This window comes from Geotrypetes seraphini, chromosome 9 (assembly GCF_902459505.1).
Source record: "Geotrypetes seraphini chromosome 9, aGeoSer1.1, whole genome shotgun sequence".
Classification (NCBI taxonomy): Eukaryota; Metazoa; Chordata; class Amphibia; order Gymnophiona; family Dermophiidae; genus Geotrypetes; species Geotrypetes seraphini.
The window spans coordinates 59,731,116-59,743,876 of record NC_047092.1 but is presented as its reverse complement, the minus strand read 5'-3'; the positions used below and the strand labels follow the sequence as shown (position 1 = coordinate 59,743,876).

General features: G+C 45.7%; 1 protein-coding gene across 4 annotated transcripts in view; it reads right to left on the bottom strand.

Annotated features, from left to right (window-relative positions):
* The window catches only part of PNPLA8 (patatin like phospholipase domain containing 8), a 163,541-nt gene that overhangs the window by 136,663 nt on the left and 14,117 nt on the right, over nucleotides 1-12,761 (bottom strand). For all 4 annotated transcript variants that reach the window (XM_033959135.1, XM_033959132.1, XM_033959133.1 and 1 more), the window contains 2 exons: nucleotides 11,318-12,453; nucleotides 10,811-10,960 (listed from right to left, as the gene is read on the bottom strand). In XM_033959135.1, coding sequence (XP_033815026.1) covers nucleotides 10,811-10,960; nucleotides 11,318-12,364 — 1,197 coding nt within the window. In that variant the 5' untranslated portion in view covers nucleotides 12,365-12,453. The remainder of the gene's footprint in view (nucleotides 1-10,810; nucleotides 10,961-11,317; nucleotides 12,454-12,761) is intronic.

Sequence of the window (12,761 nt, the reverse complement as noted above, 5' to 3'; positions counted from 1 at the left end):
GCCCTTCTGCCAAGTCTCTTATAAAGATGTTGAATAGGGTCGGGCCCAAGACCGAGCCCTGTGGCACTCCACTGATCACCTCCGTCATTTCTGAGGGGGTGCCGTTCACCACTACCCTTTGAAGCCTACCACCAAGCCAGTTCCTAACCCATTTCATCAAAGTGTCACCTAATCCTATAGAACCCATCTTGCTCAGCAACCTGCGGTGTGGTACGCTATCGAATGCTTTGCTAAAGTCCAGATACACGATGTCCAGGGACTCCCCAACATCCAGCTTCTCCGTCACCCAGTCAAAGAAGCTGATCAGGTTGGATTGGCATGATCTCCCCTTAGTAAATCCATGTTGACGGGGGTCCCGTAGGTTTTCCTCATCCAGGATCTTATCCAATTGGTGTTTGATTAGAGTTTCCATTAGTTTGCTCACTATTGATGTTAGACTTACTGGTCTGTAGTTTGCTGTCTCCATCTTTGAGTCCTTCTTGTGGAGTGGAATGACGTTAGCCGTCCTCCAGTCCAGCGGGACGCAGCCTGTACTAAGGGAGAGGTTGAAGAGCGCTGACAATGGCTCCGCCAAAACATCACTTAACTCCCTAAGCACCCTGGGGTGTAAGTTGTCAGGCCCCATTGCCTTGTTAATCTTGAGTTTTGACAGCTCATCGTAGACACTGCTGGGCGTAAACTCGAAGTTACTAAACGGGTCAACTGAGTCAGCCCTTGTCTGTTGCTGAGGGCCAAGCCCCGGTGCTTCACGGGTGAAGACTGAGCTGAAGTATTCATTTAATAGTTGGGCTTTTTCGGAATCCTTTTCCACATAGTCTCCGTCTGGTTTCTTAAGACGTACAATCCCTCCTGAGTTTTTACTTCTGTCACTGATATACCTGAAGAAGGATTTATCTCTCTTCTGGATGTTCTTTGCCAGAGACTCCTCCATGTGGAATTTAGCCTCCCTGACTGCTGTTTTGACTGCTTTTGACTTGGTCAGGTAGTCTGCTCTAGAGTCCTGTTTCCCCGATTGTTTGTAAGAGATGAATGCTTTTTTCTTCTCCTTGATGAGGTTTGAGATCTCTGCAGTGAACCATTGCGGCTTGTTGTTTCTTCGCCGTTTACTTACTAATTTAACATAGCGGTTTGTCGCTTCTTGTATGATGGTTTTCAAAGTCGACCACATTTCTTCCACGCTATCGGTCTTTGCTTGGCTTTTTAGCGTCTGGTGAACAAAGGAACCCATGTCTTGGAAGTTTGTGTCCTTGAATTTGAGGACCTTGGTCAGCGTGGTAGATTTAGTGAAACCTTTCCTAAGATTGAACCATACCATGTTGTGGTCACTGGAGGCCAATGTGTCACCCACCGAGTCCTCTGTGACACTTTCTCCATTGGTAAGTAATAGGTCCAGTATTGCCTGATCCCTTGTTGGGTCCAACACCAGTTGCTTCAGACCAGCTCCCTTCATAGAGTTTAATAGCCTCCTGTTTCTGCCGGAATCAGAGGTTAGTGTATCCCAATCCACATCAGGCATGTTGAAGTCACCTAACAATACTGTGTCCCCACGTAAGGTGATATTTTCTATATCCCCGATTATTTCCATATCCAGGTCATCCTGTTGTCTTGGGGGCCTGTAAATTACACCAAGATACTAGCATTTGTCCTTCCCTCTGGCCAAATTAACCCAAAGGGATTCCCCAAAGGGATTGGACATCTGAGATTCTTGTGACCTTAATGTCATCTTTAGTATATAATGCTACACCTCCTCCCAATCTGCCTTCTCTGTCCCGGCGAAGCAAGTTGTAACCCAGTATGACCATGTCCCACCCGTGGGAGTCTGTGAGCCAGGTCTCAGATTTTGCCACCACATCCAGGTCGGCATTCCTTATTTCTGTTTCCAACTCCAGGATCTTGTTTCCCAAACTGTGTGCGTTGACGTACATAGCCCTTCATGTTGTATTTTTGTTATGTATCAGTGGGGCTATACCTGCTTGAGCTAATTGAACACCTTCAGCACAATTTGCGTTATATATGTTCCCCCTAGACCTAGCAATATTTGCGTTGTATATGTTCCCCCTGGACCCAGAACTACAATGTGTACTCCCCAAAGACCCAGAATTACAATGTGTACTCCCCCTAGACCTGGAATTACAATGTGGCCCATACTTATGATGTGAACCTACCCCCGACTCGAAGGTGTGTGTACTCGCCCCTGACCCAGACTTTCGGTGACTACTTACCACATCCTCAAAACAGTATTTGCAGTTTAGTTCGCCAGGTATGTTGTTTGTGTCTGTATCCTCCCCCGACTTACCTAGTTTAAAGCCCTATGAAGTAGGCGGGCTAGACGGTGTCCAAGGACATTCTTCCCTCTTCTGGTCAGGTGTAAGCCGTCGTGTCCCTGTAATCCTTGCAAAGCTTCTCCATGGTGCAGGAACCCGAAGTTCATCTCCTTGCACCTTCCTCGCAGCCAGTCGTTTGCCCTCTGTATTCGATCATCTCTGGCTCTGCCCTTGCCCTTCACAGGGAGAATCGAGAAGAAGACCACCTGCGCATTCATCCTCCTCAGCTTCTCCCCCAGGGCTCTGAAGTCCTCAGGTATGCTGTTCGTGGTGCTCCTGGCGGTGTCGTTGGTTCCGACGTGGATTAGAATCATGGGGAAGTGATCACGGGGCTTGATGAGTCTGTCAAGGCAAGCGGTTACATCCCGGATCCTGGCCCCTGGCAAACAGCAGACCTCTCTTGATTGTAGGTCTGATCTGCAAATTGGTCCTCGGTGCCCCTCAGCAGCGAATCCCCGATGACCACCATTCTGCGCTTCCTGGGGGTGGGCCGTTCTGTTGATTCCGGAGCTGGAACCGTCTGCTGAAAAAATTCTTGCACCTCGTTCTCAGGACCTTCCTGTAGCAGCTGATACCTGTTCCTCAGGGCGATTTGAGGTGTCGATGTAGAGCTGCCCTGTATGTGAGAAAAAGAGACAGAGTTAGGTACTCTGCGTTTTCCTGTGGAGGAAGTCACTAGCTGCCAGGAGTCAGCATCTCCAGCCACTTCCTGCATTCCGGTTGTTGGTCTCAAGTTTGCGTGTTTGGATGCTTTGGGTGTTCCCAGGGTGGTCTTGTCAGGTTCCTGTTCAGCGATCTGAGACAGCTCCTGGATGACTCCATCGATGAAGGTCTCGTCGTCACGGATGCTCCTTAAGCACTGAACCTCCTCTCTCAGGCAGCTCAGCTCCTGCAAAAGGCTTTCGTTTGGCTGGTCCATTACTTCTGTTTGTGTTGAGACTGTAGACATCTTTGGGGGGATGGCCTCGGTCTGTACAGAGACCTCTGTCCTCCGTCCTGGTTCCCCTTCCATCTGTACTCGGACCATAGCCATCCCCTGGGTACTCTCGGTGACTGAACTACCCGTTTTGATTGAAGACTTGCTGCAGATGGTATCTTAGGAAAATTAATAAAAATACAAGGTTTTCTTACAGATAACCTTTTTCAGATTTTCAAGTGTCTGATGTATAACTTCTGAAACTTTAATAAAACTGCCAATTGGTGATCTGAAATAGATTTAACAGATGCTTCAATAGAAGATATTTTATCTTTAAGAGTGGCAACTCTGAGCCAAGTTATAATAGTAACCCATTGAGTTTTGGTTTAGAGCTGATAAAGAGGTAAACTTCTGAGTAATAGTTCAAATTTTGCAAAAGCCTCCCAGAGTGCATCTAGTCACCAGAGATGGTTTAACCACAAAGATAAATCTCTCCGTACCTTCAGATTTATCACTTCCAGGCAGAGTACTCCAGAGACTTCCTCCAGTAGTCTAGCAGATCCCACAGAGATGGGATCAATTGCCTTTGCAGCACTCTGCGACAGCGTTTCAAGCAGACACTTCACCTGCTGCTGGGATTCCATGTGTGTCTTTGACGTGAAGCTGCCCAGGAGATGCCCCAAACTTCAATGCTGGGTCTTCAGGGTTAGACTGCTCTTCTGGGCTTAGTGTGATGTTTGCTACAATCAGGGACACCAACTCTCTCTCGTTCTGTCGGGGGATCAGATGGAACTGCAGGATAAGAAAGTGTCTTTCCCTTTCTTTTTACCTTCTTAAAGACAAATCACAAGTTGTATTTCAAGAAATTTCAATCCAGCAGCCAGAGAGAAAACTATTGATACCACCTTCTTGGTGCTGTCTTGCCTCTTCAAGGTCCTTGGGCTTAAGGCCTCTTCTGTGACCCCTCTAGAAGGTTTGGGTGCCTCCCAAGCATTTTCTACTCCACAGGGCCCCCTGCTGCATAATGTTAGGGGAGTAGAAGTCCCCATATTGTGCCCGCAAAAGAAATTTAGCCATGTGTCACTGTTGTTTAAGGCACTGCTCTTCAACCGCCGGTCTGCAAAAAATTCCTGCTGGTCCGCACTGAGCTGGTCTCAAAATATTTTGGAGTAACATTTGCCTTTAATAAGGCTGAATTCTCAGAGTATAGTGATCTGTTTGGTATTAGTCGAGGTCATGCTAGGGGAGAGAGCTGCTTTCGGCCAGCTCGGCATACAATGACCCAGGCTTCAGGTAGAAGACGGTCCTTTAAGCAGGGCTCCTTTTGTGGCCCCAAAAGGTCTAGAGACACCAGTCTTTTTGGAGGAGGTTACTCTAGGTCCCTTTTCCACCCTCTTCATTCCTGAAACCTTTGTAGTTTGGAACTAAAGCACCCTTACTCTCCAGCATCTTAAGCTGGGGGCAGTAGAACCCATCACATGGGCAGAATGGAGCCTAGGGCATTATTCCATCTTATTTGTGATGCTAAAGAAGGGTGGTTACTTTTGGCCCATCCTGGATCTAAAAGAAGTGAATGTTTGCCTCTGCGTCCAGTGCTTTTGTATGGAGGCGATTACAGACCAAAGAGTTTCATTTCATCTGAGAGAGTTCCTGACCTCCTTAAATTTCCAGAGGTCTATTTGCCTATCCCAATTGTGGAGCTGCACAAAAATGATTGGGCATCACTTTCAATTTTGAGCCCTTTCCTATGGGATGGCCACGGCGCCACACACCTTTTTCTAAACTTGATGTTGGTAGGCAGGGCCGCCATCAGAAATTTCTGGGCCCCTTACTGAGCAATCCTATTGGGCCCCCCATGCACCCTTTCCCCCCTTGACCCCCCCTTCTTCCATGGGCCGAATACACACATACTTTTCTCTGTCGCCGCACTCTTTGACCAAATGATTTGTAAGCCTGCAACCACATCAAGGTAGACTCTTTCAGCAGCTCCCCTCCCTCCCCCTTACCTTTGTGGCCAAGTCAAAATGATCTACCAACAATAAAATTTTAAAAACACAAAGCACGCTGTACGCAGAGAAAATGTTAATTATCATTTATATTCCGTGGGTTTTCAAAGAGGTCAAGGCAGATGACTTTATGCAATGTTACCTCAGTAACAACTATACAAAAATAGACAAATATTCCCCCTCCCTTTTTACTAAACCGCGATAGCGTTTTTTAGCGCAGGGACCTGCGCTGAATGCCCCTCGCTGCTCTTGAAGCTCATAGGCTCCCTGCGCTAAAAAACGCTATTGCGGTTTAGTAAAAGGGGGCCATAGTGCAAAATATAGACAGCATATATAAATTCTCAAAACGGACACATTTTGATCACTAAATTGAAAATTAAATCATTTTCCTACCTTTGGTAATTTCATCAGTCTCTGGTTGCACTTTATTCTTCTGACTGAGCATCCAATATTTCTTCCCTTCTTTCAGCTTTCTGTATGCTTCCTCTCCTCCAGACCTCATTCCATCCCCAAACTTTTTCTTTGTTTCACCCTGCCCCCTTCTTTCTTTTTTTCTCTCTCCATACCCCCTTTCATTCTGTATGTCTGTCTTTCTCTCTCTCTCCGTGCCCCATTTTTCTTTGTTTCACCCAGCCCCCTTTCTTTTTTTTTTCTGGCTCCCTGTCCCCCCCTTTCTTTCTTTCTCCTTGCCCTCCCCTATGCCACCACCACTGGGAAAATGCTGCCACTGGGGAATGGGCTGCCACTGCTGCTATCGGGAACAGGCCGGCACCGAGTTCGCCCTGCTTCTCTTCCCCGTGGGGCCAACCAACTCTCGCCACTCGACGTCAATTCTAATGTTGGAGAGGACGTTCTGGGCCAGCCAGGCGATTGGCTGGCCCAGAACGTCCTCTCCGACGTCAGAATTGACGCGGGTGGCGAGAGTTGGTCGGCCCCACAGGGAAAAGCAGGGCGAACTCGGCACCGGCCTGTTCCCAATGGCGGCGGTGGCACTCAAGTGGCTAAAGAGACGCAGTTTGCCAGCCTAGGGAGAACACTGGAGGGAGGCCAGCTGTGCACCCCCTTGGGGCGTAAACACGGGGCAGACTGCCCCCACCCCCACCTTGGTATGCCACTGTCTGTACCTCACTCCCTCCCTATGACCAAAAATTCTCCTTTCTTCTATTCCCCGTGTACACAACCATCTCTTTCCCTCCCTTCCTCTCTCCCAAGTCCATGCCTTCTGTGTCCAAAAACCCATTCCCTCCCCCACCTCAGCATCTCTTTCCCTCCTTCCTCTCTCCCAAGTCCATGCCTTCTGTGTCCAAAAACCCATTCCCCCCACCTCAGCATCTCTTTCCCTCCCTTCCTCTCTCCCAAGTTCATGCCTTCTGTGTCCAAAAATGCATTCCCTCCCCCACCTCAGCATCTCTTTCCCTCCCTTCCTCTCTCCCAAGTCCATGCCTTCTGTGTCCAAAATCCCATTCCCTCCCCCACCTCAGCATCTCTTTCCCTCCCTTCCTCTCTTCCAAGTTCATGCCTTCTGTGTCCAAAAATGCATTCCCTCCCCCACCTCAGCATCTCTTTCCCTCCCTTCCTCTCTCCCAAGTCCATGCCTTCTGTGTCCAAAAACCAATTCCTTCCCCCACCTCAGCATCTCTTTCCCTCCCTTCCTCTCTTCCAAGTTCATGCCTTCTGTGTCCAAAAATGCATTCCCTTCCCCACCTCAGCATCTCTTTCCCTCCCTTCCTCTCTCCCAAGTCCATGCCTTCTGTGTCCAAAAACCCATTCCTTCCCCCACCTCAGCATCTCTTTCCCTCCCTTCCTCTCTCCCAAGTTCATGCCTTCTGTGTCCAAAAATGCATTCCCTCCCCCACCTCAGCATCTCTTTCCCTCCCTTCCTCTCTCCCAAGTTCATGCCTTGTGTCCAAAACGCACTCCCTCCCCCTTTTGTGTTCCCCGTTTGCCTCCCAGCCCATCTTAGCAACTTTCTCAGCAAAATGTAGCTCGAGCCGCGTAGGCTTGTCTTCTATTTCCTGCCTGTCCCGCCGCACACACATAGCCGACCAGAAGTCTTCCCCGACTTCAGCGCCGACGTCGGAGGGCGGGCTTTGCTTAAGCCCTCCCTCCGACGTCAGCGCTGACGTCGGGGAAGACTTTCAATCGGCTGTGTGAGCGGCAGGGCAGTCGGAGTAGAAGACGAGCCTCGTGGCTCGAGTTATATTTAACCCCGCGGGTCCCCCATCGTCCCCGTTCAGCTCTCTCTCCTGTGCACTCCTTTGGGGCATGCACCACCGCCCCCCCCTAGGTACGCTACTGACCCGAGCCCCCTGTCAGCTCCGGGCCCCTGAATGCAGGACTGGTAGTACTGCCCTGATGGCGGCCCTGTTGGTATGGGCCCATCTGTAGTGCCAGGGTTTTCATCCCTATCTGGATGATTGGTTGATTTGGGTCAACTCAGAGGTGGCATCCAGGCTGGCTGCATCCCAGATTATTGCCTTCCTGGAGGGCCTGGACTAGGTGGTGAATCAAGCCAAGGGACACTTGCTGAGGAGGGGGAGGGGGCAAGTTGGCTGCTTAAAGGGAATATAGAGCAGTAGAGCAGACATTCCTCTCCTGATTCCTCTTTGTTGGTTGATTTCCTCTCACCCAATGCCAAAAAGAAAAGGTAGGCAATGTTTGTTTTTTTTTTCAATGAAGGCACTGCAAAGATATGAAGGCCTATAGATTGTTTCACCATCCAGAGTCATTGTGATGCAACTGGACAGGAGACCTTCCTACAGGGACTAGCAACGGAAGAAGTGTTACATTCCCTGCTTGAGAAAATATTACATTCAGTCTGGACATATGGAGCTCTGTTCTCTCTGGATTGGTGATAGAGACCTGGAGCTGGTCCTGTGAAGAAAACAATTTATTTTATTGGGATCACATGTGATGCTGCAGGGAACTTTGTTTAGGTTGAATTGTCCCTGCAAATGTGTCTTCCCCTCCATAATTAGAATCAGCAAGAACTTTTACTCCATAGGATAACATCACTTTTCACTTCCAACAGGCTATTTTCATTTGTTTTACATTACACTGATATTTTTCCTTGCTTCTCTCTTCACTGGTAGACTGGGTTGAAAGAATGAAGATTTATATTTTTTCTTGGCTTCATTCTGTAACTCTTTCTAGTTTCTGTATAAAGACTGAAATTTACTCAGCTTTTGCTTCCAGATTCCCTCCCCTTCATACAACCCCTAAATGGCTCTCTTTCCTATTTGACATGTATTTCTTTCCCCTTATCCCTATCATTTCAGTATAACTGTTTGTATTAGTGTGTCACCCTGATTCATTATTTTAAACTTGTAAAAAGCTTAGAAGTCCAATAGGCAGTATATCAAATTTCAATTAAACTAATATTAATTCCAAGACATTCAATTAAAAAAAAAAGAGCCCAAGGAGATGAGATGATGAGACAGTGCGTTTCCTGGCAGAGACATCACATTTGACTGCTACTCCTCCTCTCTGAGTGGAGCCACCTGCTTAAGGTCTGAATCTGAAGGGGACTGGGGGTTTGAATGAGCATTCAGATCCACCAGGTACTATTCAAAGTCACCCAGCGCTTCAGAAATCTTCAGGTCCATTCTGTGGCATTTGACCTCTGAAATGGGGCACCAGCCAGGAACCTCTGGTCCTCAGGGGCTCCAATGCTGGCCGTGGAGCCAGCCTCCGCCCGTAGAACTTGATTAATTTAAACTCTAAAGCCATAAATTGCTAAGAGCTCCTAGGGGTCCCCATCAGGGCCCTCTGCAGACAGACTTGGGTAGGTAGGGTAAAAGCAAACAAAGAACAATCAGAATCCTGGAACAACCCTTGCGGAGTCCACCAAGGCTCCCCACTATCACCAACACTCTTCAACCTTTATATAGCCACACTTGGCACATGCTTAGACAAACAAGGCATAACATCATACAGCTACGCAGACGATATTACCATCCTTCTACCTTTCGACCAAACCACCCCCAACACAAGAACAAACTACAATTTTGCACTAGATACAGTGCAAAACAAATTACAGTGATACAAATTAAAACTAAACCAAGACAAAACCAAATTCTTACTTCTAGAAAGAAACAAAACCCCAACCATAACAAACCTAGAAATAAATTCCATCACATATCCCTTACAACCCAACCTAAAACTGCTGGGAATAATGATAGACAAAAGCTGCACCATGCAACTTCAAATCAGCAAAATGGTTCAGAAGGCGTTCGCAACCATGCGTAACTTAAGACAAGTCCGAAAATACTTCAACAACGAACAATTCAAACTCATAGTACAAACGCTAATCCTAGGACTCCTGGACTACTATAACATACGTTGTCATGCCCCACCAACATGCTAAAACAATTACAAACAGTCCAAAATACAGCCCTAACACTAATATACTCGCTGAAAAAATATGACATTGCCTCAGCTTTCCAAGACTCACACAGGCTCCCAGTACAAGCACACATACAACACAAATTCTACTGCACCCTATTCAAAGCCCTAAATGGAAATGGACAAAGCTATCTGAACAACCACTAATCAGGAAAAACACATCCAGACAAGGAGAACTCAAACACACTTTACCCACCCCCCCAATCAAAGGCATGCAAAGCAAAAAAAATATGATGGTCTACTAGCCACCAGAGAAGCAAAAATAGACCACCACCTCTCAAATCTGCTGACCATGACACCCAACTACAAAACATTCAGGAAAAAACTAAAAACTATACTAGTCAAGATATTTGTTAACCAAACCGTATCAACCATTCCTAGATCCCGACACATACAATAGCTATCAACCTTGTAATCTCCCTGGGAATGCCCAAGCTAATTTCTTGTTGTAAACCACCTATTGGTATTGGTGGGAAAGGTATTGGTGGGAAAGAAGACATTAATGTAATGTAGAGAAAGTTCTCCCCATTCTTTCAAACCCCGATGCATAGAAACTGCAACAGGAGGCAAAATGGCCAATGGTTCCCGCAGAAGATATTGGGACCATGAGTTCCAATGCCTCCATGGAGGCATCCTGCACAGTAGCTCCAGTGGCCCCCCAGCTCCCTCAGGACTCTCTCCAAAGTTAGAATCAGTCCATCGCAGGAGAGGCAGACAGAGCAGGCAGCCAACTCTTTAGAGTTAGAGCAGCATCTGTCTAGCAGATATGCTCATCCATGTGACTGGCACTTACAGACCTGCCTGCCTGCTCAGGCCAACTTCAGCCTGGGGCTCTGGCATCTCCTCCATCCCCCTCCCCCCTCCCCCCTCCCTCACTGTGGTGTGCTCAGTTTGGGGTTTTTCTGTGAAAGGCTACAAGCATACCTTTTTTATTTAGTTTTTACTAATTAACTTCATTCCCATAACAAGGAAATAAAGCTAAATCAAGTAAGTTAAATAGAAGTTAATATTTATCCAGTGTCATATTCCTTATGCCCATTTTGAAAAAGGTTGTAGCAAGATGAACACAATAGTATTAAGACATGGAAACAGGGATGAGATTCTCTGTAATCACTTTTCTTAGTGTTTCAGCTTCAGAATAAAAATATGGATTTTCTTACCTTAACAGCTGCCACATTTGTCTCTGGGAATTCTAAAATATGACAGCTTAATTCTTCAACCCTGTTGATTAACAGCCTTCGATCAGATGTTCTGCGGATTGCTTGCACTAAAGCTCTAGTTCTATTATCCACACTCACTTTTACAATTATCTAGAAAACACACATAATAGAAATAAAAAAAATAAGTGGACTCAAATTTTACCAAAAAAGCTGATTTTCATTTTATCTGTAGTAATGAAAAAAATCTATATATAGCCTTCCCACAAAGAACTAATGCAGATTCTTAACGGATAAAATACTCCGATTGAACAACGAAGCCTTATTTGTTCACTTAAAGTAAGTTAGGATAGCTGTATGTGAAAGAATGTGTCCACAAAGCATGCTAGCACTGATACAAGACACATGTGCTCCCCGACTTTTACCATAACTTTAAAATAACAGATTTGAGCATTTGACAAACTAACAGAACAAAAACAAGAATTGTAAATAATTTATTCACATTTTTACCTTTTTTCTCTGTAGAGACAGACGTTTTGATATATCTTCTGATGACTTATTGCCTGTGCCATCATAATGTTCACCTTTCCGCCCAGATTCTTCCTGCGCTGAATCTTTGCTTTCATTTTCTGAAGAATCTTTAGCACCAGACCACAACCTGGGAACCACACCACCAAAGTAATAGCCCACAAAAGCTTGTACACGATTAAAAGGATATAAAAGAAAATGGGAACTACTTTTTGTAGGCACTGAAATAGCCTTGTCTAGTTTCTCAGCACCTGCAAAATCTGTTGCAGTAGACATGGCAGACATGGAAGCTTTCCCATTTTTATCAGCTAATTTATCCGGTAACGGTTTCTTCATAACATACTTTTCTTTTGTATCCTCAGGCATAGTGATATAATTGTCAAAGTATAAATTAATATGATTTTCTAAAGAGTCATAGGTCTCTCCAAAATTAGTGGTATGAAAGTTCTCATGAAAAAGTTCATTATTTACATATGAATTATTTTTTGATGATTCCTGGGAAGTTTCTTTTGCATGGACAGGCTTCTTCACAGCACCTGTTTTTTTGGAATCTTCTTGAGTTTTGGTGCCTGGAACTAATGAATTTGCTAAACTTTCCTGCTTTACCTTGTCCTTACTTTCAGGTGCTTTTCCTACAGTGGCAGGGGTTGACTTGAATCGTGCAATCAGTTCATTATATGTGCTAACAGCCGCTTTTGAAACAGAATCTAAAGTGCTCTTAATCTGTGACATATGATTATTTGCTTTGGGTTTTTCCCTTGATGAAGAGCTGAGATTTGACGTGTTCCAGTACAAGTCTAATTTGCCCAGGACACAATTCTGTTTAACATACAGTGTCTTATTTAAAGACCATATGCGCTGAAATCTACCTGTATGAATACCTCTGAGCGGAAACGCGTGGCTCAGTCTAGAGCAAATACGAACAGGACTGTATAGAAAGCACAGTTGCCTGGCTCCTCGCTCCTGCCACAGATTACTCGTTTTACGACAAATGTACAGATATGCACTTAAAAGCAAATTAACTGTCATCCCTTGGAGATACAATAGCTTTCACGCATTGCTTCTTCACTGCTCCAGAGAAACCCTTAGTTGGATGGCATCAACACTACAGGTCCTACCTGAAATATGAAATAAAACCAAATGTAAGTTAAAAAACAAAACCACATGTATGATGCATCATGCAAATACATTTCAGAACTTTTATTAATCATGAATGAGAAGCGGAGAATTTCTGAGCACTTTAGGAGGTCATTATTGAAAAGGCTTTTCTGCATGTTAAGCTTTAAAATGCAGAACTCTTTCTAGAGCCACCCAGCTGTATACAAACATTTAAGTATGATGTTCCAAGGGGCACTGAAGCAGATCTGTGATGTACACACATTGAGTACATGCACACATTTGCACTTGACTGGGAGCAGGTACAAAT